This window comes from Callithrix jacchus, chromosome 9, assembly GCF_049354715.1.
Source record: "Callithrix jacchus isolate 240 chromosome 9, calJac240_pri, whole genome shotgun sequence".
Lineage (NCBI taxonomy): Eukaryota > Metazoa > Chordata > Mammalia > Primates > Cebidae > Callithrix > Callithrix jacchus.
In genome coordinates, this window is record NC_133510.1 from 21,164,575 (window position 1) to 21,190,829 (window position 26,255).

The 26,255-nt window shown below is 51.5% G+C and overlaps 2 protein-coding genes across 3 annotated transcripts; both read left to right on the forward strand.

Annotated features, from left to right (window-relative positions):
• Nucleotides 1-5,402: 5,402 nt before the first annotated feature.
• LRRC23 (leucine rich repeat containing 23) lies at nt 5,403-16,297 on the forward strand. The gene is given in 8 exon segments (XM_035255576.3): nt 5,403-5,479; nt 7,706-7,880; nt 7,966-8,075; nt 8,527-8,780; nt 9,410-9,540; nt 11,878-12,014; nt 15,954-16,089; nt 16,091-16,297. Coding segments are annotated over 7 exon segments (951 nt in total). The 5' UTR covers nt 5,403-5,479; nt 7,706-7,754; the 3' UTR covers nt 16,148-16,297.
• Nucleotides 16,298-16,591: 294 nt separating this feature from the next.
• On the forward strand, nt 16,592-25,278 carry ENO2 (enolase 2). 2 transcript variants are annotated; one of them, XM_009003497.5, is made up of 12 exons: nt 16,592-16,975; nt 17,803-17,899; nt 18,365-18,460; nt 18,616-18,674; nt 18,981-19,050; nt 19,493-19,626; nt 19,853-20,075; nt 20,900-21,097; nt 23,212-23,413; nt 23,684-23,792; nt 23,970-24,028; nt 24,342-25,278. In XM_009003497.5, exons 2-12 carry the CDS (start codon nt 17,815-17,817, stop codon nt 24,409-24,411), a joined length of 1,305 nt encoding a protein of 434 aa, XP_009001745.1. In that variant the 5' UTR covers nt 16,592-16,975; nt 17,803-17,814; the 3' UTR covers nt 24,412-25,278. The 2 variants fall into 2 exon arrangements, with proteins under 2 accessions (XP_009001745.1, XP_009001744.1); XM_009003496.5 differs by having other exon boundaries at nt 16,592-16,710.
• Nucleotides 25,279-26,255: the final 977 nt, after the last annotated feature.

A 26,255-nucleotide genomic window follows, 5' to 3' on the forward strand; every position in this document is an offset into this window, starting at 1 on the left:
CTGTAATCCCAGCACTTTGGGAAGCCGAGGTGGGCAGATGGCTTCAGCCCAGTTCAAGACTAGGCTGGACAACATGGAGAAACCCCCGTCTCTACAAAAAGCACAAAAATTAACCAGGGATGGTGACACATGCCTGTAGTCCCAGCTACCTGAGAGGCTGAGTTGGGAGGATCACCTGAGCTCAGGATCTTGGGGCTGCAGTGAGCCATGATGATTGCACCATGTATTCCAGCCTGGGAAAAGAAAAGAAAAAAGAATGTATCCCACATAGTCATATTATTCAATGTGTACTCCATGAATCAAGAGCATCAGTATCACTTGAGAGGATTACATTTCAATGAGATCCTCAGGCAATTTCTATACACATTAACATTTGAGAAATATTACTCCAGAGCGCTCATGCAGAAGAGCAAAGATATATCTACGGGGATTTAAACAGTGGTATTTGTAATATTGACTTTTTTTTTTTTTTAAAGTTAATATCCATCAATAAGGAACAGTTAAAAATCTAGCCAGCCTTGGTGGCATACAGCTGTAGTCCCATCTACTTGAGAGGCTGAGGCAGACGGATGGCTTGAGCCCAGGAGTTTAAGGCTGTAGTGCACAATGATTGGGGCTAGGAAGCAGGACCTCAACTTTGGATTAGATTCAAGACTGGCTGAAACAGGGAAGAGGCACAGAAAGAAATTCTCTGTAAGCCATGCCCACCACAGTTTACCATTGCCATGGCGACATCCAGAAGTTACTGCCTTTTTCCTTGATAACAACCTGGAATTTACCACCCCTTTTCTGGAAATTTCTGAATAACCCACCCCTTAATTTGCATTTAATTAACAGTCAATATAACTGTGACTGCTGAAGTTCCCCCGAGTTGCTGCTCTCCACACTCTGCCTCCAGCGAGGGCTTGCTCTGCAGGAGCAGTCATGGAGCTGTAAAACTGCATCCTCAAGCCATTTCTTCTACCCCATGCTCAGGAAAGAACCACGAGTCTTATCGGGCTAATCGCAGATTTGGGAGCTCACCTGCTCTGCATCAGTTGTCCCTGCGAAAAGCTACTGCGCTCCAGTTGTTACCTTTTAGGGTAGTTGTCCAGGTTCTTGGAATTTTGAACAAAGAATTGGACAAAACACACAAACAAAGCAAGGCAGTGAAAGCAGAGATCCCCTCCCGCCAGGCAGAGTCTTGCCCTGTCGCCCAGGCTGGAGTGCAGTGGTTTGATCTCGGCTCACTACAACCTCTGCCTCCCAGGTTCAAGCAATTCTCCTGTCTCAGCCTCCTAAGTAGCTGGGATTACAGGTGCGTGCCACCATGCCCGGCTAATTTTTTGTACTTTTAGTAGAGACGGGGTTTCACCATGCTGGCCAGGCTGGTCTCAAACTCCTGACATCAGGTCATCTGTCTGCCTCAGCCTCCCAAAGTGCTGGAATTACAGGCATGAGCCACCTCGCCCAGCCTAATCTAAAAATCTAATTAGATTTTTTTCTAATTATTAGATTCTAATATTTCATCTAATAAATAGATGAAAAAAATCCAGCTGATGAACAATATTTGGGATTGATTCCACTTCTGTTTTAAAAAATGTATATCTGGCTGGGTGTAGTGGCTCACACCCGTAATCCCAGCACTTTGAGAGGCTGAGAAGTGTGGATTACGAGGTCAGGAGTTCAAGACCAGCCTGGCCAAGATGGTGAAACTCCATCTCTACTAAAAATACAAAAATTAGCCAGGCGTGGTGGTGGGCACCTGTAATCACAGCTATTAGGGAGGCTAAGGCAGAGAATTGCTTGAACCCTGGAGGCAGAGGTTGCCGTGAGTTGAGATCGCACCCTGCACTCCAGCCTGGGAAACAGTAAGACTCTGTGTCAAAAAAATACAAAATGAGACTGATGCTGAGGGAGACTGTGGACCTCTGTGTTCCTTTGTATATACTTCTCTATTATTTACTTTTTTATTCACTTGGGTGTAGGTGGGCTGAGGCTGAAAAGGGCGTCAGCCTATTATTTACATTTTTATATTAATTAAATATTACTTTTTTTTTTTTTAGATGGATTTTCATTCCTGTTGCCCAGGCTGGAGTATAATGGTGTGACCTTGGCTCACTGAAATCTCTGCCTCCTGGGTGCAAGTGATTCTCCTGCCGCAGCCTCCCAAGGGTTTCTCCATGTTGGTCAGGCTGGTCTCCAACTCCCGACCTCAGGTGATCCAGCTGCCTCAGCCTCCCAAAGGGCTGGGATTATACAGGGGTGAGCCACTGCACCTGACCTAAATATTACTTTTATAATTGAAAGAGACTCTATCTAGACCAACCAATCAGGGAAAAATATCAAGGATGTTGTGGAATATCTAGCTCTCATTACACAATGTAACTTCCATCCTTGCCAACTAAACACAAAATAAAACTTTCAATGGCTCCCCACAGCTTTCAGGATAAAGTCAAGATTCTTCAGTGTGATCCAAGTCTGTTTATTGCTTCTAGCATATTCCAGCCCCCCACGGCACCTACTGTTCCAGCCAGCAGAGCCACCTGCTTCCTTTGCACAGGCATGGAGCTCTTTCTTCTCCAAGCCTTATCACAGGTGCCCCAAATATATGCTATCATGCATATGCATGTTCTTTACAATGATCCCTAGCACTTAGTAAAACCTCTATAAATGTTGGGTATCATTACTATAACGTCTCATTATATTGAATTACTTGTGTATTTAACCTTGTCACTGGACTGTATGCCTCTTGAAGATAAAAGATAAGAACTTCTGCGCTTTACTGTCATGGAGTACCAAGCATTTAGAGCTATGGACAGATTAAGTGCTTAACAAAAGCGTAGCAGGGTGCAGTGGCTCATGCCTGTAATCCCAGCACTTTGGGAGGTCAAGGTGGGCGGATCCCTTGCGCCCAGGAGTTCAAGACTAGCCTGGGCAACATGGCAAAATCCTGCCTTTACAAAAACTACAAGAAAATTAACTGGTCATAGTGGTGCACACCTGTACTCCCAGGTACCCATGAGGCGTGAGGATTGCTTGAGCCCAGGAGGTGGAGGTTGCAGTGAGCTGTGATTGCTCCACTGCACTCCATCCTGGGTGGACAGAGGGAGACTGTTTCAAAAGAAAAATAAAAACAAAATAACAAAAGTATATGTTCAAGGAAACCTTCCTAACCCTTACATCATGCCTTTTCCTCCCATCTAATGTTTCTTCCTCTTTCTTCTTGGCCAAGGAAAATCATATCTATTTTTTTGACTACTTGAAACCACATGGATTTTTCCATTCTCCACACTCCAACAATACAATAACTTTCATTTGTATAGCTCACCTAACTCTTCAGAGTGCTTTCAGGTTTGTTGTTTCTTTTCCCACATAACAATCCCAGTACCGACAACACAGGCCAGGGGTGGGGAGGAGCAGGAAAATGTTTACTGAAGGTCAACTAAGTGCAAGGCGATTTACTCACATTATCCTTTTAATTCCTTAACAATCCTTACAGGTGGACATTTTAATCCCCACTTCACAAGTGTGGAAATTAAACCTCAGTAAGATTACATAACCTGCTGAAGAACACACAGGTATTAAGTGGTAGAGCTGGGTTTTGAAGCTGGTGTCTCTGACTTTGAAGTCCCTGCTGGTTCCATGACACCAAGTATACAGATTTGCCTATTAACCACATTCCTCCAAGCTGGCCTGGGCAGGAGTTAATACTTTCTGATTTCTTTTTTGTTTTCTTTTTTGAGATGGAGTCTCCCTCTCTCGCCAAGGTGGAGTGCAATGGCATGATCTTGGCTCACTGCAACCTCTGCTTCCTGGGTTCAAGTGATTCTTCTGCCTCAGCCTCCCAAATAGCTGGGACTACAGGCATGCGCCACCACATCCGGCTAATTTTTGTATTTTTAATAGAGACAGGGTTTCACCATGTTGGCCAGGATGGTCTCAATCTCCTGACCTCATGATCCACCCACCTCGGCCTCCCAAAATGCTGTGATTACAGATGTGAGCCACCTTGCCCTGCTAATACTTCCTGATTTCTTGCCCAGCACATCTTCCATCAGACCACTTTGGATGTTTTTTTGTTTGTTTGTTTGTTTTTTGGAGACGAAGTCTCAACTCTGGAGTGCAGTGGCGTGATCTCAGCTCACTGCAACCTCCCCCTCCCAGGTTCAAGTGATTCTCCTGCTCCAGTCTTTCAAGTACCTGGGATTACAGGTGCCCACCACCACACCCAGCTAATTTTTTCTATTTTTAGTAGAGACGGGAATTCACCATTTTGGCCAGGCTGGTCTCGAACTCCTGACCTGGCGATTTGTCCATCTCAGCCTTCCAAAGTGCTGGGAACACAGGTGTGAGCCACCACGCCCAGCCCACTTTGGATTGGATGTTATATAAAGTCTGTGGGCACAATTTAACAATTAATCAAATGGCATCTTACCTGGTTACCCGATTGTTTTATTTACATTAGATTCCACAACAAGATTAGTAACATCCGCCTGTCCCCAGGCAGGAATTGTGACATCTTAACCTCACTGAGCCTCAGTATCTGCTTTCGAATGGCTGTCTCACAGGACTGTTGTGGAGATTAAATATCAGTTGTAAAGACGTTTGACCCAATGTGTCGCACAAACTCTCCAGCAGCAATATTTATTGCATCTCAATCTCTTTTTCACATCCTTCAACAGGTCAGACAGGACTGAGTGTCTGGGTCTGGCTGTGCCAGTTCCTGTTGATTATTGATATAACCAACGTTGGATCAAGAGTATTTTAGCGGACAGATGTTGAATTTTCTGCCTTCCTACCCACTAAAAGATTTGCATCAAACCAGTCCAGGATAACTCATACTGGATCCCTGTCAGTTGATATAGTTAAGCTTATTCTACAGATGAGAGTCTTGGGTACGTTTAGCTAGTAAATGCAGTCTGCCAAGACTCCAACCCAGATAATTAGGCCTGGGCTCCTTCTGCTCCAAGTCACCCTCCAAAGGTCTACCTGAAATAACTAATGAGCAGAAACTATAGGGCGAAGGGGAAAAGATCCCTTATCTTGGTGCTTCTTGTTTTTCCTTTTTGCTTCTTGAGGACGTTTCTCCTGAATTCACAACACGTTTGCATTGAAGATGTTCGGTTCCTTTAGGGTCTTGGGTGACGTAATGGCTAGCCCCGCCCCCTTCTCAGCCCTGCCCACTTTTTTTTTTTTTTTGTCCCTCCGCCAATTAGCGGCCCGACGCCTTTTTCGCGCCTCATAAGTGTTCCCGGGATTGGGAAATTGGCCTCGTAACCAGGCAACTATTGATCAATCCCCTCCCCGGCGGTTTGCGCCATCAGTTAGTCGCCGCTCTGCTCCCAACGTCGGCAAGCGGCAGTAGCTAAGTGCCCCGCCCCCGTTGCCATAACAGTAGTACACAACCCCTCCTTCCCCTTGCCCCGCTTGCTCAACAGTCCTTCCCTCTCGGGACCAAGGGCCTCTCCAGAGCTTCTTCTGGCTGAGCAGAACCAGGGTCTGAGCCCCTCTGCTAAGAGGAATTGAGTGGGAGGGTTGGAGACTGCGCTTTAGGCTAGTGTCAGAGGGCCCAAGGAAATGGGCCCAGTGGGGAAGGCGAAGTAGAAGAAATGAACGAAGCAGGGGTTAGGGATGGCGCAATAGGAGCTAAGAGGAGAGAAGGAGGAGGAATTGGTAGGGAAGACTGGAGAGCATGGCTTAAGTGGGAGGTGGGAAGAATACGGGAGAGGGAAGCCCAGGAAGCAGGGACACTGAGCTGCTGGAGGAGCCCAGTGTGAGGACAGGAAAGGCCTGGGGGTGTGGGGCAACATCCTGAAGGGAGAGGGTCCTCAGTGGAAAGTATGAAGTGGAGGTTGAGAGCCAAAGTGAGATGTTCACAGGGATGAGGAAAGAAGCCTAGAGTTGGTGGGTCGGGGCAATGGGGTGATGGAGAGTTGGTGGGTCGGGGCAATGGGGTGATGGAGAGTTGGTGGGTCAGGGCAATGGGGTGTTGGAGAGTTGGTGGGTCAGGGCAATGGGGTGATGGAGAGTTGGTGGGTCAGGGGTGACGTGGTGATGGAGAGTTGGTGGGTCAGGGCAATGGGGTGATGGAGAGTTGGTGGGTCGGGGCAATGGGGTGATGGAGAGTTGGTGGGTCAGGGCAATGGGGTGATGGAGAGTTGGTGGGTCAGGGGTGACGTGGTGATGGAGAGTTGGTGGGTTGGGGCAATGGGGTGATGGAGAGTTGGTGGGTCGGGGCAATGGGGTGATGGAGAGTTGGTGGGTCAGGGGTGACGTGGTGATGGAGAGTTGGTGGGTCAGGGCAATGGGGTGATGGAGAGTTGGTGGGTCGGGGCAATGGGGTGATGGAGAGTTGGTGGGTCAGGGCAATGGGGTGATGGAGAGTTGGTGGGTCAGGGGTGACATGGTGATGGAGAGTTGGTGGGTCAGGGGTGACGTGGTGATGGAGAGTTGGTGGGTCGGGGCAATGGGGTGATGGAGAGTTGGTGGGTCGGGGCAATGGGGTGATGGAGAGTTGGTGGGTCAGGGGTGACGTGGTGATGGAGAGTTGGTGGGTCAGGGCAATGGAGTGATGGAGAGTTGGTGGGTCAGGGGTGACGTGGTGATGGAGAGTTGGTGGGTCAGGGGTGACATGGTGATGGAGAGTTGGTGGGTCAGGGGTGACGTGGTGATGGAGAATTGGTGGGTCGGGGCGATGTGGTGATGGAGAGTTGGTGGGTCGGGGCGATGTGGTGATGGAGAGTTGGTGGGTCGGGGCGATGTGGTGATGGAGAATTGGTGGGTCGGGACGATGTGGTGATGGAGAGTTGGTGGGTCGGGGCGATGTGGTGATGGAGAGTTGGTGGGTCGTGGCGATGTGGTGATGGAGAGTTGGTGGGTCAGGGGCGATGTGGTGATGGAGAGTTGGTGGGTCAGGGGCGATGTGGTGATGGAGAGTTGGTGGGTCAGGGGCGATGTGGTGATGGAGAGTTGGTGGGTCAGGGGCGATGTGGTGATGGAGAGTTGGTGGGTCAGGGGCGATGTGCTGATGGAGAGTTGGTGGGTCAGTGGCGATGTGGTGATGGAGAGTTGGTGGGTCAGGGGCGATGTGGTGATGGAGAGTTGGTGGGTCAGGGGAGATGGGGGTGATGGAGAGTTGGTGGGTCAGGGGTGATGTGGTGATGGAGAGTTGGTGGGTCAGGGGAGATGGGGGTGATGGAGAGTTGGTGGGTCAGGGGAGATGGGGTGATGGAGAGTTGGTGTGTCAGGGGAGATGGGGGTGATGGAGAGTTGGTGGGTCAGGGGCGATGGGGTGATGGACAGTTGGTGGGTCAGGGGTGATGTGGTGATGGAGAGTTTGTGGGTCAGGGGAGATGGGGGTGAGTCAGGGGAGATGGGGGTGATGGAGAGTTGGTGTGTCAGTGGAGATGGGGGTGATGGAGAGTTGGTGGGTCAGGGGCGATGGGGTGATGGACAGTTGGTGTGTCAGGGGTGATGTGGTGATGGAGAGTTAGTGGGTCAGGGGAGATGGGGGTGATGGAGAGTTGGTGGGTCAGGGGAGATGGGGGTGATGGAGAGTTGGTGTGTCAGGGGCGATGGGGGTGATGGAGAGTTGGTGGGTCAGGGGCGATGGGGGTGATGGAGAGTTGGTGGGTCAGGGGCGATGGGAGTGATGGGAGCGGTTTGTGTCAATGACGATGAGGAGCTGAAGGCTGGGGAAAGCTGAGGAGACCTTCTCTCTCAGGAGGAGGACTGAGCTTATCTGACTCCAGAGTCTTCAGGAGGGAAGAAAGATGTCAGATGAAGATGATCTAGAAGACTTTGAGCTGGACCAGGACGATTTTGAGAAAGAAGAAGATGAGAAGGAGACAGAGGAGGAGGAGGACTACAGAAAAGAGGGGGAAGAATTCCCTGAGGAAGTGAGAGCCTGGACAAGGAGGGGTCCAAGGGCTGAGGGGCAAGGTTGGGCAGGGGAGAGATGCCGTACTCCACTTCCTCCTGCAGTGGCTGCCCAACCCCCTCACGGAGGACATGATGAAGGAAGGGCTTTCTCTGCTCTGTAAGACTGGCAGTGGGCTGGCTCATGCTTATGTCAAGCTGGAGGTTAAAGAGAGGTGAGTTTATAGCGGACCAGATGAGGACTGTGAGATTGTGGGGCCCCTATTTCCTTTCCCACTGCCATTCCTGGGTGTTCTTGCTGAGAGTTTGACCCTTCTCATGCCTACTGGAAAGGGAAGGACAGAATTTACTTTTCAGGAGCTCTGACACTTCCCCTGTCAAAGCTGACCTTTGGAATTGGAGGCTGAGAATATGTGGGGATTCCTGCTGGACTCCCTCATTTGTCTTTCAGAGTATGGGTTCTCTGTCCTTCACAGACACAAGGTCTCTCTGTCCACTATTTAAGAACCCACCTACCTTCTCTTACCCTTCTCCCCTCCCATTGGTTGCCCATTCTTCTCCCCATTATAAGCCATCTCCATATTTCCTTCCTCGTTAGCAGCTCTGCCAGTTCTTGCTGGGTTCTTCACTCTAACCCTGGTTCCTTCTCCGTCTTCCATCTCCTAGGGACCTGACAGACATCTACTTGCTGCGCTCCTACATCCATCTGCGCTATGTAGATGTCTCTGAGAACCACCTGACAGACCTGTCTCCACTCAACCACCTCACCCACCTGCTCTGGCTCAAGGCTGATGGCAATCGGCTGCGGAGTGCCCAGCTGAATGAACTGCCCTACCTGCAGACTGCTAGTTTTGCTTATAACCAGATTACTGACACTGAAGGCATCTCACATCCTCGTCTGGGAAGCGTGAATCTCAAAGGTGGGTCCTTAGGATGGGCCACACAAAATTCTTTCCTTCCTAACCTGAGGCCAACAGAAGTGGGCAGTATGATCCTTAGCTATGGCATATGGCAGTGTGCATTCATTCATATACGCATTATGATTCATTATGAAAGTTCTACATGCCAACCATATAGGAACATCCCTATTCTCATATAGCTCATATTCTAGTTGGGGGAGACAGACAAGTAACAACAAACACAATAATTAAATTCATGTAGCATGTTAAAAGGAGATAAGTTCCTTGGAAAAAATAGATCAGAATAAGAGAAATGGGGACACAGGTGGTAATGCCAAATGGACTGGTTAGGACAAGCATCACTGAGAAGATGACGTTTGAGCAAAGACTTGAAGAAGGAGAGGGAATTAGACTTGCCAACTGCTTCATTCACTCTTCAAAGGCCTAGATGGAGATGTCCATCAGGACCCGGGACTACCACACCACTTGCCCCAGGGCTCTGGAGATATTAAGACTGGAACTGTCCTTCCTCACTATCTACCCTGCTTTGAGGATGTCCAGGGTAGGATGATTTAGAGGCTCCCCAAATTCAGGCTCTCATGCTGAACATTGGGAGTGGCCCTTTGAGCTCTTAAAACCCTCCTCTCCAGGGAACAACATCCACATGGTGACAGGTCTGGACCCCCAGAAGCTGATCAGCCTGCACACACTGGAGCTTCGGGGGAACCAGCTGGAAAGCACCCTGGGAATCAACCTTCCTAAGCTGAAGAACCTCTACCTGGTAGCTCACTGGGCCATAGGGTGGTGCGGGGAAGAGGGCACTGTCCTGGGGGTCAGGATGTCTGTCTTCTTTTCTTTCTTTTCTTTTGTTCTTTGTCTTTTTTGAGACAGAGTCTTACTCTTTCGCCAGACTGGTGTGCAATGGTGCAATCTCAGCTCACTGCAACCTCCACTTTCTAGGTTCAGCGATTCTTCTGTCTCAGCCTCCCCAGTAGCTGCGACTACATGCGCCCGCCACCACACCCAGCCATTTTTTTTTTTTTTTGTATTTTAGTAGAGACAGGGTTTCACCATGTTGGCCAGGATGGTCTCGATCTCCTGATCTTGTGATCCACCCACCTCGGCCTCCCAAAAAATACTGGGATTGCAGGTGCGAGCCACTGCACCAGGCCAGGATGCCTGGTTTTCTAGTAGGTTCAGCTACTAACTTCATCATCATGATGATAACTAGTATTATTATCAAGCCCATAGTTGGTGCCAGATGCTGTGGAGATACAGAGCCACCTAGCAGGGCTGATAGTATATAATGTGTGCATAATAGAGAGATAATTTACTTTGTAATTAAGGTAGCAGCAAAATGAGCCATAACTGAGGTACAAACATCAGGCTATGGAAATGTTTTAGGAAAACTCTCCTCTCAAACTGGGTTTTTGCTTAGCTCTCCGACTACCACCACAAAAATCATCAACATGAGACTTTCAGGACCAGAAGGTGTGGGGATTTCTCCCCATACACCAAGTAGTAGATACCAGCTGGATTACCTCAATTCGGTTCCGGCACCATCTATCCATCAGTTCCCAAGAATGACCCCCACACCACCCATAGATACCAGCTGCAAGTCCAAGCCTCTGGAGCTTCTGACACACCAGCTTCAACTTGAAGCTGGTTCCCATGGATTCAATTTGCTGAAGTGGCTTTTTACCAGTTTATTGCAATGGCAAACGATACAGATGAAGAGATGCGTAGGGCAAAGTATGGGGAAATGGGTGTGGTGCTCCATGCTTTTCCTGTATGCATCAGCCTCCAGGAGCTTGCCTACTTTCTTTCTTTCCTTCTTTTCTTTCTTTCTGGCAGATTCTTGCTTTGTCACCAGGCTGGAGTGCAGTGACACAATCTTGACTCGCTGCAACCTGCGCCTCCCGGGTTCAAACGATTCCCCTACCTCAGCCTTCCGAATAGCTGGGACTATAGGTGCACACCACCACGCCTGGCTAATTTTTTTTTTTTTGTATTTTAGTAGAGATGGGGTTTCACAATATTGGCCAGGATGGTCTTGATCTCCTGACCTCGTGATCTGCCTGCCTCAGTCTCCCAAAGTGCTGGGATTATAGGCGTGGGCCACGACACCTGGCTCCTCTAGGAGCTTTCACTGCTCAGAAGCTCTCTGGACCCAGTCCTCTTGGGTTTTCATGGAAGCTTCAGGATGTTAGCATTCCTTCCCCTGGGGAACTGGGGAGGTGCTCTCTGGGGAGGGTTTTAAGAACCACAATCAGAAAGGGGGAAAGATTAACATCTTCCCTTGGCGCAGGTGAAAAGAAAGCAGGAGAAGGTTCCTGAGACCTGCCCCTGAGGCCCAGCACACCCAACATTATAAGGAGACTGCAACAAGAGTTATGGGGGTTATAAGCTAGGGACTGTGGATGAAAACCTGTATACACACACACAAACACACACACGCACACACGCCACAGAGCCACTGAAATGTTTAGTCTTTTAGATTCTTTTTTTTTTTTTGAGACAGTCTTGCTCTGTGGCCCAGGCTGGAGTGCAATGGTGCAATCTCCTGGGTTCAAGCAATTTTCCTGCCTCAGCCTCCTGAGTAGCTGGGATTACAGGCACCTGCCACCACACCTGGCTAAATTTTGTATTTTTAGTAGAGACGGGGTTTCACCCTGCTGACCAGGCTGGTCTCGAACTCCTGACCTTGTGATCCCCCTGCCTCAGCCTCCTAAAGTGCTAGGATTACAGGCGTGAGCCATCCCGCCAGGCTAGTCTTTTAGACTCTTAAGCTTCATTATTCTGGGATGGTGCTGATGCCAATTCTCAGTGGTGGCATGGGGGCTCCTGGGCCGGGTAGGGAGTGGGTTGAAGCATCTCCTCCATCCCCAGTGGCATTGGTGGGGTGAGTGGTAGGGGTTACTGCTGACCTTTCTCTGGGATGGCAGCTTCTCCTGAACTTCCGTACTTTCTAAACCGATCTCCACTCACCCCACTCCCTTCTTCCACTCCTCCTGCTCTACCTCTTGGGTTTCTTCTTTTGCTTCATCTCATTCTGACCTCACTTTCTTCCCTATCCCTGCTCCCCTCTCAATCAACGCACGGTGTCCTGGGGGTCGAGGCCCAAAACTTGCTGAAGAAGGTGGAAGGCCTGGAGAACCTGAGCAATCTCACCACTTTGCATCTTCGAGACAACCAGATTGACACTCTAAGTGGCTTCTCCAAGGAAATGAAATCATTGCAGTACCTCAACCTGAGGTATGCACCCCCTCCAAGCCCCTGACCAGGTGCAGCTTTTGAGTCTGTGTTCCTCCCTGGCCCGATCCCCCAGTCCTAGCACACAGCCAGGTCCTCACCTTATCCTCCTCTCTGATTCTCACGCCTGCTTTCCTTACTTTCTTCTGCACTGAGTCCTAAATGCAACACTAAATCCCTTATAGCTTGTGACCTCTGAATTCTTATTCATTCAATCGATAATTATTGAAAATGTGCTATGTGCCAGGCCTTGTACTGTGTTCTGGGGACATTGAAAGGAATCAGAGGCCAGGCATGGTGGCTCATGCCTGTACTCCCAGCACTTTAGGAGGGAGGATCATTTGAGGCCAGGAGTTCAAGACCAGCCTGGGCAACATAGTGAGACCACGTCTCTACAAAAGGAAAAATAATGGCCCGGCACGGCGACTCATGCCTAGTAGTTCTAGCACTTTGGGAAGCCTGGGTGTTCAAGACTAGTCTGAGCAACATTGCAAAATCCCACCTCTACCAAAAATACAAAAATTATCCAAGTGTGGTGGCAGGCACTTATAATCCCAGCTACTCAGAAGGCTTAGGCAGGAGGATATCGCTGGAGCCTCGAGGTGGAGTTTGCAGTGAGTTGAGATCACGCCACTGCACTCCACCCTGGGTGACAGAGCCAGACCCTGCCTCAAAAACAAAACAAACAAAAAAAAAATTAAATAAAAATTAAAATATTAAATTAAAAATAAAAGTTAACTGAGCCTGGTGGTGCACACCTGTGGTTTCAGCTACTCAGGAGGCTGAGGTAGGAGGATCACTTGAGCCCAGGAGTTCAAGGTTGCAGTGAGCCATGATTGTGCCACTGCACTCCAGCTTGGGTGACAGAGTGAGCTGTCCCTGAAAGAAATAAAGGAATCAGAGTGATCCCTGTTCCTAAGGGGATCACAGTCTGGTTCCAATTCTTTTTTCTTTGCCCTATCCCATGTAAGTTTCACTGCCCTTCTCCATTTCCTGGGTCCCAATTCCCCTTCCCATTTCCTGCCTTTCTTCTCCTGAGCCCCACCTGTAAGGGATGGCCTTTCTATTGACATAAAACACAAGATGTGCTCAGATTTGGAGAGAGAAGACATTTGTAAGAAAATCTTTTGGTAGAAAAGCACTGAAGATCAGCAACTCTTGTCTGATGGAGGATTTCATGTGTGTTTCTTTAAGCAAAAAACGGCCTCTTTCCTCAGTCAACAAGATCAGGTTCTTGAGCTGGTAATGGAAAGAGCATCTCCAAGTAGGGAGAGGTGGTTGCATCTGGAAGCCCCAACTCTCATCCTGACCCCTAGGCAATCTCTCGTTCATGAACTCTGCCACAGTGATCTGGTGGGGCGTGTGTATGTGCCATGCTCCTGTTAATGGTCTAGACAGGCATGATGGACCTTTCCTGAGTGGCTATTAACTGGGGCTGTTTGAGAGTAAGTTGGGTGTGGGTGTGGAGGGAGTGAGGGTGTCTCGATTGGGAGGTGCCTCTGGGGCTAGAGATGCTAAGCATCCTACAGTGTACAGCAGAGTCCAGTACAAAGTGCCTGTAGCCTTCCTGGTGAGAAACACTGCATGAGTCTCAATACGACCATGAGATCAGGGTGAAATTCTTAAATATGATTTCATAAAGGCTTAAAGCCAGAACATGAAAATAAAAGGCCAGGCATGGTGACTCACACCTATAATCCCAGCACTTTGGGAGGCGAAGGCGAGAGGACTGCTTGAGGCCAGGCGTTCCAGACCAGCCAGGGCAACATAGTAAGGACCCAGTCTCTACAAAAAAATTTAAAAATTAGCCAAGTGTGGTGAAACACGCCTGGAGCTACTTAGGAAGCTGAGGTGAGAGGATTGCTTGAGCCCAGGTGTTCAAGGCTACAGTGGGCTATATGATCATGCCACTGCACCCCCAACCTGGGTGACATAGTGAGACCCTGTCTTTTTTTTTTTCTTTCTTTTTTTTTTTAAGATGGGGTTTTACCATGATGGCCAGGCTGGTCTTGAACTCTTGACCTCAGGTGATCCACCCACCTTGGCCTCCCAAAGTGCTAGAATTACAGGCATGAGCCACCCCGCCCAGCCAACCCTGTCTCAAAAAAATAAAAATAAATAAATACAGAGGATCATATAATGAGGCATATAATGAGGCATATAAAGAATAATAAAGCTTATTCTTTAGCTGGGAGTCTCCAACCCATCCCTAGCCCTAGGTTCCGTTTGCAGGGAGCACCAACAGAGCCCTCACTCACCCTAAACTCCTGCTTATCCCAGTTCCTTGTCCACTGACCTAGCTCCTACAGGGTGGAGTACAGTGTCTCCAGCTAGGCTCACTGTAACCTTGAAGTCCTGGGCTCAAGCGATCCCTCCTCCTCAGCCTCCCAAGTAGCAGGGACTACAGATGTGTGCTACCACACCCAGATAATTGTTTTATTTTTTGTAGAGATAGGGTCTCACTGTGTTGCTGAGACTGGGTCCTGCCTTCTACCCTCTGTATAGGTGTGACTGACACAGAAAAAGTCTCTCCCTGTGAGGAAAATTTGCCCCCTTCTCCCCAGCTAGTACAGTGCATGTATTCTCCAACATGAACACATTACAGAGTAGAATACGGCACTTAGGGATTCCTTGAAGGGCAGAAGCAGGACCAGAGTGGGGTCGAACAGTACCTCTGCAGTAAATCTGGCAAGGCTTGGCAGGCCAGTCCTCATAGTCAGTGTTTCTAGAAAAACTGGAACCCAGTAGGAGATTCCCCCAGAGGCCCCATTCCTAGCAACTGGCAACCAAAGCCCATTATTCCTGCGTCAACCCCTCCTGACCACACTGGCAGGGGCAACTTGGTGGCCAACTTGGGGGAGCTGGCCAAGCTTCAAGACCTGCCCAAGCTGCGAGCCTTGGTGCTGCTGGATAACCCATGCACGGATGACACCAACTACCGCCAGGAGGCCCTGGTGCAGATGCCATACCTCGAACGTCTAGACAAGGGATTCTATGAGGAGGAGGAACAGGCTGAGGCTGATGAGATTCGGCGGAGGCTGAAGGAAAATCAGGAGCAGGAGCCTGACCCCAGCGTGATCTGGAACCCGAACAGTCATTGATCTATTGGCAGTTCTAGCCTCTAAAGATAGTAAGAAAGCCTGCGGGGAGGCAATGGGAGGAGGTCAAGGGCTGGGCAGGTAGGGGAGGAAGCAAGAGGGGAAGCTGCTGCAGAAGGAGGTGGGGAGGAGAGAACAGGCTTAGGAGTCAAGGAGAGGAAAAGGGACCTGAAAGGCCTAGGACCCGCTGAGAAAGGGCTTAGGAAGCCAGAAGAGTAAGCAAAAAGAATTGGGGTGGCAGGCAGAGGAGTTGGTGGGGGATGGGCAGCCATACCTGACACAGTGAAGTCTGCTAGGAAGGGACTGGCAGGGGCTGCAGGGGGGGGGGGTTGGTGGTGTATGTAGCTGGGCCTCTAGCAGAGAAGGCAGGAGAGGAAGATCCTGCACTAAAAATCTGAAGCTAAAAATAATAGGACACAGAGGTGGGGGAAGAAAAGAGGGCAGAGTGAGGCAGAAAGAGACTGAAGAGATGAGGATGGCTGCCGGGCACTTCAGATAGGGCAGAGGCTTTATTGACTCCTTTTTTTTGGATACGAGTCTCGCTCTGCTGCCCAGGCTGGAGTGCAGTGACCTGATCTTGGCCCACTGCAACCTCTGCCTCCCAGGTTCAAGCATTCTCCCGCCTCAGCCTCCTGAGTAGCTGGGACTACTAGCCTGGATAATTTTTGTATTTTTAGTAGAAACGGAGTTTCACCATGTTAGCCAGCATAGTCTTGATCTCCTGGCCAACATGGTGATCTACCTGCCTCTCCTGTGATCCACCTGCCTCGGCTTCCCAAGGTGCTGGAATTACAGGCCTGAGCCACCCCTATTGCCCCTATTTACTTCTGTCTTCTACCTCCAGGAGATCAAAGATGCTGGCCTTCAGACCTGATCAGATTCCCAGGGAGGCCAGCACATTCATACCTGCTCCAGGCGGACAGAGGTTGCCTCTTTTTGCCCCAAAGTTGGAAATTCATCACAGCCTGAGGCCCAGGATTCCTCTCTGTACTGGTCCTTTGGGCAGTGTGGGCTGCAGAGTGGGGTGCCTGGGCCTGAGTACAGCCTGGAACCTAGGCCCAGGTTCGCCCTCGGGCAGGCGTGGGTGGGAGCCAAGCCCGCGTGGGCCACGGGGTGCTGGTAGGAGTGGCTGGAGAGACTTGTGGAGGCGGCTGGGGTGTTTGGATTTCCAATAAAGGGACACTGTGATGCTCCTGTGTCTGACCGGGTTTGTGAGGCATTGAGGCTGCCTTGGGCTTCACTGGCAGTGTGGGCTACAGGGGTGCGGCTCTGCCAGTTACTGTCGAGTGGGTCGGGCCATGGGTATGAGCGCGTGTGTGCGCGGGGGGCCAGATCGTGGGTGCCCCCACCCTTCCTCCATCCTTCCCCCTCCCCCACTCTACCCGCGTCGGTCCCCCACCCGCGCTCGTACGTGCGCCTCCACCGGCAGCTCCTGACTCATCGGGGGCTCCGGGTCACATGCGCCTGCCCGGCCCTATAGGCGCCTCCCCCGCCCGCCGCCCGGGAGCCGCAGCCGCCGCCACTGCCACTCCCGCTCTCTCCGTGCTGCTGCCGTCGCCACCGCCACCGCCACCACCATCGGCTGAGTCTGCAGTCCCAAGGTGAAGCCCCCGCCGGGCCCGGAGCCCCTGCCCCCTCTACCCGGTGCCGCTGCGCACCTCTCCGCATCTCTCGCCGCGTGCAGGCAGCTGCGCACCTGCTCTGCCGCCTGCTCCTGGGCGCCCTCCCTCCCGGGCCCTCGCGTTCTGGCCCTCTCCGCGCCTCTCTCGAACTGCGCCTCTCCACCCTTGCCTGCCTTTCGCCCGGTGCTGGCCCTCACCTACGGTTCTGTCCATTTGTTTCTTAAGTTCGGAGTCCTCCCCAGCGGTACATTTTTATCCTGGCGCGTACCTTTTGGTTTGCATTTGGGGAAATGTCTTCTCTCACCCTTCCTCAGCTCCTCCAGACTTTCGCTGGACTCCCCTCTACTGCTTTTCCCCACGCCGCCCTCTCCATTTGCGCTTCCTCCCCTCAGCTGCATCGGGGAGGGATGGAAGAAGTGGGGATCTGTCGGGGCGCAGGGGACAGGCCCAGCTAGCTGCCACACCCCACCGGGTCTTATCCTCTTCGCTTCCTGCTGCAAACCCCAGGGACTGCAGGGCCTTCCCCAGGACCCTCTCCACCCCCCATGCCTCTACCGTGTGCGTCTTTCTCGGGAAGAGGAGGGACACACGTTTGGGAGAGAGTGGCACCTTGGGGAGGGGGCAGAGTTCTGGCAGCTGGGGTAAGTTGGGGAGGGATGGGGCTCTGGAAGAGAGGCCCAGGCAACCCATCCTCTTCCTGGCTCCCAGGAGAAATGCACGCCTGGCAGCCATTCTGCTATGAGGAGATCTGGGGGAACCCCACCGGCTGGCCAAGCTGTAAAGAGGCGCGGGAACCACTGTCGTGCCCCTCCCCTCCCCACTGCAGTGTTCTCCCAGCCCCCCACTGCAGTGACCTCCCCTTCCTCACTGCATTGACCTTCTCCTCTTCCCAGGGGGGCGGGGGAATCCCTTCTACAGCCCTAGACTGCAGCCAGCACCTCCCTTTCCACCCCCCACTCACTGCAGTAACCTCTTTCCCATTCCTCCCAGCCTCCTGCCCCGCCCATTGATCTCAGGCTCCACCCCTCTAAGCCTCTTATCTTTCTCCTTCCTTCCCTTCCACCCGAGAAGATCCCAGCCATCATGTCCATAGAGAAGATCTGGGCCCGGGAGATCCTGGACTCCCGCGGGAACCCTACAGTGGAGGTGGATCTCTATACTGCCAAAGGTAATGGGTGTGGCAGGGGCCTTCCCACTGCCAGGCTGGGTTTGGCCTGGGTTCAGGGGCCTTTTCTGATACCCAGGGGGATGGGGTGCTGGGCCAGGCTCACAAGCCTGGGTTGTGGGGGTTGGATCTTCCTTGTCCAGGGAGCCAGTGTAGGCGGGTCTGTGTTGGAATGGAGTGCGAGAGGCGTGCCCTGCCCCCGTGTGTCTGCCTGTGCACCTGCATGTGTGCAGAGGTGTCCTGCCAGGCATAGCTTCCTTTCTACGGGCTCCACTTGTGCTGTGGGGCCTCAGATGGGCGGATGAAGAGGCCACTTCTTGTGTATCTGCCTCACAGTGTGTGTGTTGCGGATGGGATGTTAGGGAGCAGTGTAGGGGGAGAGCTAGATGTGGCAGGCAGGAGTTTAGAGCCGGAAGGCCTGGTAGTATAGCCCTCTTCACTCCCTCTCCTTCCATGTTCTTCCTTTAGGTCTTTTCCGGGCTGCAGTGCCCAGTGGAGCATCTACCGGCATCTATGAGGCCCTTGAGCTAAGGGATGGGGACAAACAGCGTTACTTAGGCAAAGGTGAGATCCTTTCTCTTTTCCAGACTCTCCCCCACCTCAGCCTTATCCCCGCACCTCACACCAGTCCCCAGTCCTCCTCTAGCATGCCTTCCCTCCTCCCATTGTCCCCTCCGTCCATCCTGGCCTGACCCAGTCCAGCCTCTTCCTCTCCCCAGGTGTCCTGAAGGCAGTGGACCACATCAACTCCACCATCGCGCCAGCCCTCATCAGCTCAGTGAGGCCCGCTCTTTGCTGGGGATAGCAGGGACAGAGTTCTGGAAGGAATCCGGAGCAGGGCAGGAGGAAGGGGAGAAAGAAGGCCCACTTTTATGAATCATGGTTACAAGGGGAAGGGTGGGGAACAGCTTCCTTACTGCCCTCTGCTCCCATGGGGGTTCAGGTCCTCTCATGCAGGCAGGCCCCTGTCACAGGGACCCGGTTGGACCCTGGCCAAATGTGAGCTTGGGTGTGAATGAGTGGACCCTCTGCCTTAGGGCTCAGCCTCCAGCCTGGCCCTGGGTGATGGAGGCTCTGCCCTCAGGGTCTCTCTGTGGTGGAGCAAGAGAAACTGGACAACCTGATGCTGGAGTTGGATGGGACTGAGAACAAATGTAAGCTGGGACTGGGAGAAAGTGGGGAAGCATTGGTGGGGGGCGTTGTGGAGCAGACAGAGAGCTGAAGGGCTGGTGCTGTAGGGGCTTCCTCAGGAATGACTGTCAGCAGCCTCCTCCTCCCAAAGCCAGGGCAAGGGGAGATGAGTTTAGCTGCAGAGGAGAGACCCACATTAGGCAGAAGGAAGACCTCTCTAGCATACAGAGGAGGGGGCTGGCCTGAGAGAGTCTGTGGTCTCAGGGATGTTTCCGATCTCCTCCTCCCCACCCATTCTTCTCCCCTGCTGTTTTCCGGAGAGCATGGATGAGGTGTTGCTGGGGCAGGGGTGGGGAGGGAGGAGGGGGTCTCCTTTACTGGCTCCTTTTGGAGACTACAGATGGAGGCAGGAGCTAGAAGGAGAAGGGGACGTTGTGCTCAGTGCCTTCCTCTATAATCTCCCAGCCAAGTTTGGGGCCAATGCCATCCTGGGTGTGTCTCTGGCCGTGTGTAAGGCAGGGGCAGCCGAGCGGGAGCTGCCCCTATATCGCCACATTGCTCAGCTAGCCGGGAACTCAGACCTCATCCTCCCTGTGCCGGTGAGCACTGAGCCATGCCTGTGACTCTCCCAGGGGTGGGTGAGGGAGGGAGCATGCAACTCATGAGGAATCATGGGAGGAAGGTGAATTGGGGCAGGTAAAGAGGAAGGATGGGGATGTGAGACTTAGTCCAGGAAGCTGGGGAAAGTTTGGGATCTTGAGTTAACACTCCTAGGGCGGGCAGGGAGGAGCTCTTTGACCCTTCTGTCTTTCTGTGGTTCCCCAGGCCTTCAACGTGATCAATGGTGGCTCTCATGCTGGGAACAAACTGGCCATGCAGGAGTTCATGATCCTCCCAGTGGGAGCCGAGAGCTTTCGGGATGCCATGAGACTGGGTGCAGAGGTCTACCATACACTCAAGGGAGTCATCAAGGACAAATATGGCAAGGATGCCACCAACGTGGGAGATGAAGGTGGCTTTGCCCCCAATATCCTGGAGAACAGTGAAGGTGAGGCCAAGAGTTCCACTCCCAGCTCTAAGCTACAATAGGGTAAGCTACCACACACTTCACCAAGTCCTGAGGAGGCGTGGAGGGTCCTCAGACTCTGCAAACTCCAGAAGGTACCAGTTCTTAGAGTGGCTTGCAGAGGGCCTGCCAAATTCACATGTGGACCTAGGGGGACAGTCTTTTACTTGCATTTCCACATGTGTTAGCATCTGTTGTCACTGGAGCCCCTGGGAATACTGGGAGATGGTCTGGGTGACCTGTTGGACTCATCCCATCATTCAACCCTGTAGGCATCTCAGTTTGATGAGAAACCATAGTCCAGGGAATCCATTAGAAATCTATTCTGTCCCCACCCCAACCTCCTAGGCCTCTAGAATCCTTAATTTTTTTGTGCCTTGGGAGAAACTGTGTAAGAAATGGAAACAGTATACATAGTGTTTAAGAGTTAAGGTTCTGGGGCCAAATTACCTGGATTTATTTGAACCTTGTCTTGTAGAGTTATTAGCTGGCGATCTTTCTTACTTAATTTATCTCTGGGAACAATGACAATCTAGCTAATCAGCGTGTGGATTAAATGAGATCATATGTGTAAAATGCTTAGGTGACATGATGCCAACGAAAAGATAATAAATCTTAGTAACAGAATTCCACCCTGTGTTCCTACTAGATGGCCTCTCCTCCCAGACCTGGGGATAACCCCAACAGCAGCCCCCGACACACTTTTCTCAGGAACGGCTCCAACTCTGCCCTCACTGTCTTGTCTTACCCTCCTCCTCGCCCATCCCTCCTGCTTGTACAATAATCTTACTGTATTCCGTCCCCAGCCTTGGAGCTGGTGAAGGAAGCCATCGACAAGGCTGGCTACACAGAAAAGATCGTCATTGGCATGGATGTTGCTGCCTCAGAGTTCTATCGTGATGGCAAATATGACTTGGACTTCAAGTCTCCGGCTGATCCTTCCCGATACATCACTGGGGACCAGCTGGGGGCACTCTACCAGGACTTTGTCAGGGACTATCCTGGTGAGAGGAAGCGGTATGAGGGGGAGGTCTGGGGGCAGGCAGGGACTTGTCCCAGCAACTCTGACCATTATGGTGTGCTGACTCAGGCTCCAGGTGGAGGTGTCCTAAGAAGAAACTGAGAACCAGGGAGAGGGTGCAGGAGCCACCTGCAAAGACTGGGCTTTGTATGTAGGGTGAAAGTGCAGGTACCTGGGGCTAACCTGTTCTGCCTCAGATCCTGAGGCACCATTGTCATGGGTTCTGAAAGCTACTGGGGTTATGGGGTAGGCTCTGGAAGGAAGGAGGGATGGTGAGAGGGTGACTGGATCTAGAACATTTCCGTATCTTTGACTGATGAAATTGTGGATGCTGAATGGAGCTGGGACTGACGTATGAGTAGAAAGAAGGCTGAAGGGGAACTGAAATGTTTTCTGCAAGTCTTCCCAGGGCCTTTAGCCCAGGATGGAGGCAGTTGGTCTCCATCTTCCTGAAACAGAGCGAAAGAAAATAAACATAATTGCAGAATGAAGGATTTGGATTAGCACTGAGGAAGGGCTTCCTGGCAGTGAGAACAGGAAAATGCAAAAGCTAGGTTGTGAAGAAGTTTGTGAACCCTTGTTACTACTGGAAGGTTTGTTGGTTTGTTTTTAATTTTTTTTATTTTTGTAGAGGTGGGGTTTAGCCATGTTGCTCATGGCTGGTCTTGAATTCCTGAGCTCAAGTGATCCACGTGCATCAGCCTCCCAGAGTGCTGGGATTACAGGAGTGAGCTGTACCCAGCTCATGGAAGTGGTGTAATTCCTGCTCGCTGCAACCTCCACCTCCCAGGTTCAGGGGATTCTCTCAGCCTCCTAAGTAGCTGGAATTACAGGTGTGCACCACAACGCCTGGCTAATTTTTGTATTATTAGTAGAGATGGGGTTTCGCCATGTTGTCCAGGCTGGTCTCAAATCCTGACCTCAGGTGATCTGCTTGCTTCGGCCTTCCAAAGTGCTGGGATTTCAGGTGTGAGCCTGGCCTGTTTTTATCTTTTTTCAGACAGTCTCGCTCTGTCGCCCAGGCTGGTGTGCAGTGGTGCAGTCTGTGCTTCCCAGATTCAAGTGATTCTCCTGCCTCAGCCTCCCCAGTGGCTGGGATTACAGGTGTGCACCACCATGCCAAGCTTATTTTTGTATTTTTAGTGGAGATGGGGTTTTACTATGTTGGCCAGGGAACTACTGTCCTCAAGTAATCTGTCCACCTCAGTCTCCCGAAGTGCTGGGATTACAGGCATGAGCCACCATGCCTGGCCTCTCCATGTAAGGTTTTGTGAAGTAAGAATCAGGGCCAGACGCGGTAGCTCACGCCTGTAATCCCAACACTTTGGGAGGCCAAGGCAGGTGGATCACAAAGTCAGGATTTTGAGACCAGGCTGGCCAACATGGAGAAACCCCGTCTCTACTAAAAATACAAAAATTAGCCAGGCACAGTGGCAGGCGCCTGTAATCTCAGTTCTTGGGAGGCTGGGCAGGAGAATTGCTTAAACCCGGGAGGCAGAGGTTGCAGTGAGCCAAGATCACGCCACTGTACTCTATCTAGCCTGGGTGACAGAGCAAGACTCCTCCATCTCAAAAAATAAAATAAAATTAAATTAAAAAATCAGGAGCCAGGCGTGGTGGCCCATGCCTGTAATCCCATCACTTTGGGAAGCAGAAGCAGGAGGACTGCTTGAACCCAGGAGTTTGGGACCAGCCTGAGCAATACAGTGAGACTTCATCTCTATAATAATTTTAAAAAATAGTTATCGTGCCACACAGCTATAGTTCCAGCTACTCAGGAGGTTGAGGTGGCAGGATCACTTGAGTGGGGGAGGTAGAGGTTACAGTGAGCCAAGATTGTGCCACTGCACTCCAGCCTGGATGACAGGGTGAGACTCTGTATCAAAAACAAACAATAAAAAAACAACTTAAGAATCAGATCAGTAAGTAAGTAGAATGTAAGCCTACTGGGCAGGCTTATATTCAGGGGATTTGTCTCAGCAAGGATGAACAGGTGTAGTTAACCAAGGGCCTGTTCATTTCAGGGGGTAAAGGGGTGTGTTCCTGACTGATGTAGAGACCAAGGGAGGATGAACACCCCCTCTGTGCTCTCTGCAGTGGTCTCCATTGAGGACCCATTTGACCAGGATGATTGGGCTGCCTGGTCCAAGTTCACAGCCAATGTAGGGATCCAGATTGTGGGTGATGACCTGACAGTGACCAACCCAAAGCGTATCGAGCGGGCAGTGGAAGAAAAGGCCTGCAACTGTCTGCTGCTCAAGGTCAACCAGATCGGCTCAGTCACTGAAGCCATCCAAGCGTGAGTGACTTCTGGCCTTCTGAGTGGGCCCCATTTCTATAAGACTCCTCTTGCAAGTGCTCCAGCCTAATTCTACCCAGGGATGCCAAAGAGAACAGGGAACTGGGAATCATCATCACAGTTCTCTTACCTCTGCCCCTCTATACCTGAGTCTCTGCTCCCCTCCCACATAGCTTTCCCCGAGATGTTTCTTGACATAGACCAAGGCTGGGGCTGGGAAGAGAGTGCCCAGTGCGAGGGCTGCAGAATCAGTGCTGTGTGTGGATACAGGTGCAAGCTGGCCCAGGAGAATGGCTGGGGGGTCATGGTGAGTCATCGCTCAGGAGAGACTGAGGACACATTCATTGCCGACCTGGTGGTGGGGCTGTGCACAGGCCAGGTGAGTGGGGCAGCCTGGGGAGTGAAGGGAACTCTGTGGGACTGGTGGTTCTAGCTCACCCACCTGGTCTCTCCTTCCAGGTATTTGAGGGTATCAGGGGAGTTTCAGGAGAGCAGAAGTCTCCTTTCAGGGGTGAGAGGGCAGCCACTGAGCTGCAAATCCTTTTAAATGTTTCAGATCAAGACTGGTGCCCCGTGCCGTTCTGAACGTCTGGCTAAGTACAACCAGCTCATGAGGTGAGAGTCCCTGGGGAATGGGAACTCCTGGCCCAGAGGGCTAAAGGCCCCATTTACCTGCTGGACCATCTCTAGCACCCAGGGCCTGGATAACAGTCCATTTCCAGTTAATATTGGTTTTTGCTTTCTGGGTTTACTGATGGCCTGATTCACGGATCCCAGAGATCACATGGGAAAGCCAGGGAATGCTCATCCTTGGGGCAGGACACAAAAGCAGGTGGTGGGGGGTGACTGGAGTCTGGGGCACCCCTAGAGAGAGAAGTAGGATCCTCCTGCATCCCTGACCACTTCCTTTGTGGTTCATCTCTCTCAGAATTGAGGAAGAGCTGGGGGATGAAGCTCGTTTTGCCGGACATAACTTCCGTAATCCCAGTGTGCTGTGATTCTTCTGCTTGCCTGGAGACGTGGAACCTGTCTCATTCTCCTGGAACCTTGCTGTCCTGATCTGTGATAGTTCACCCTCTGAGATCCCCTGAGCCCCAGGGGGTCCAGAACTTCCCTGATTGACCTGCTCCAGCTGCTCCTTGGCTTACCCGACCTCTTGCTGTCTCTGCTCGCCCTCCTTTCTGGGCCCTACTCACTGGGGTTCCGCACTTTCCACTTTCTCTCTTCCCTCAAAAATGAGAAATGTGAATGAGGATTCTAAAGGGGGTCCATGGAAGAATGCTTAGCGTCTGCGATGGGAGCATCAGGGTTGCTGTCTTGAGGTGTTAGTGAGGGACCACGTGTCCCTCGTGCTTTGCTTTTGTCCCATGTGTTTTCCATGTTGCATATGAGCCATGAACTGTGTGCAGTGCTGGGGTGGAGGGGGGTGCTGGATGTGATCATGCCTGGCTAAGGCTTTCATGTATTTATTTATTGTATTTATTTTTCGTTCATCCCATTAATTCATCATTTCCCCATAACTCTATGGCCTAAAATTGGCTTGACTTGAGGGAACGATGTGTCTGTATTTCATGTGGCTGTAGATCCCAAGATGACTGGGGTGGGAGGTCTTGCTAGAATGGGAAGGGTCATAGAAAGGGCCTGGACATCAGTTCCTTTGTGTGTACTCACCGAAGCCTGCGTTGGTCCAGAGCGGAGGCTGTGCCTGGGGGAGTTTTCCTCTATACATCTCTCCCAACCCCGGTTTCCCTGTTCTTCCTCCAGCTGCACCAGAGCAACCTCTCACTCCCCATGCCACGTTCCACAGTTGCCACCATCTCTGTGGCATTGAAATGAACACCACCATTAAAGTCTGAATCCGTGCACTGTTGTGTCTGAGGAGTCTTACTGTAGGCCATATGAGGGGAGAGGAGATGGAAACTGGTAAAACTGGATAGCAGAGCTGGGGAGGACACAAAAAGAGGAAGACAAGCTGAACAAATAGGGCCAAGATGATGGCACTGCCTACCCTATTCTGGCTAGGTGGGGTACATGTGGCCCCTGCTTTCTTAGCAGTAGGCTTGGCTCCGAGGGCCAGGTGAATTAAGGGGTTCAGGAGCCCCTAAAAGCATAAAATAGTATGTGTGCATGTGCATATGCGTGTGTGTGCATGTGTGTGTGTGCGTGCGTGTGTGTGTGTGCACGCGCATTTTGGGGGAAAGGGGGTCTGAGGTGTTTTCATATCCAACGGGCCTGTGGACTGGACCAGCTCCTGTACTGGGCCTCTGCCAACAAAATCCTGGCTGGTTGGGGAATGGAACAGGACTTCATGGCCATTGACCACTGCAAGACGGGAAAATGGGAGGGAAGAATGATTCTGGAGGTACCATAGAGAAGGACCTGAGGAAACAGAGTCCTCCAATAAACTGAAGATTCAGGAACAAAAGTGCTTCACAGACCCGTGACTAGGCCAGACTAATAGTGGGGTTCCAGTATGGGGCTCGAGACATATTACTCCTTAGCCATAACTCGTTAACTCTTGTGAGGCCTCAGCGTTGAGATGCTCAGCCTAGGTACCAGCTATGGGAACAAATCCCTTCCTAGTGGCTTGGATGCAAGGTTGCATCCCACAGGTAGGGTCTGCACATGGGAGATCTGGCCACTAGAGGGAGCGAGAGTTTTGCAGGACGCCATACTGGATGCTAAGCAGGAGGAATTTCAAGGCTGTCTCCTGTGGGCCTCCCACTCTGCTTCTGCTATGGTTTGGTCCTGGCTCCCTCTGCCATCCTGCGCAGCTCGAGGGCTAAAAGAGGATTCTAGTTCTGTATGGACAGGGCCCACTTCTTGCCCTTCTTGCTGGGTC

Excerpts from the sequence above, each read along its gene's own strand:
- ENO2 (XM_009003497.5), top strand. The coding sequence starts at position 17,815 with ATGTCCATAGAGAAGATCTGGGCCCGGGAGATCCTGGACTCCCGCGGG. Across the intron at positions 19,051-19,492 it reads GGATGGGACTGAGAACAAAT|CCAAGTTTGGGGCCAATGCC; the intron begins GTAAGCTGGGAC and ends ATAATCTCCCAG. Across the intron at positions 21,098-23,211 it reads CTTTGTCAGGGACTATCCTG|TGGTCTCCATTGAGGACCCA; the intron begins GTGAGAGGAAGC and ends TGCTCTCTGCAG.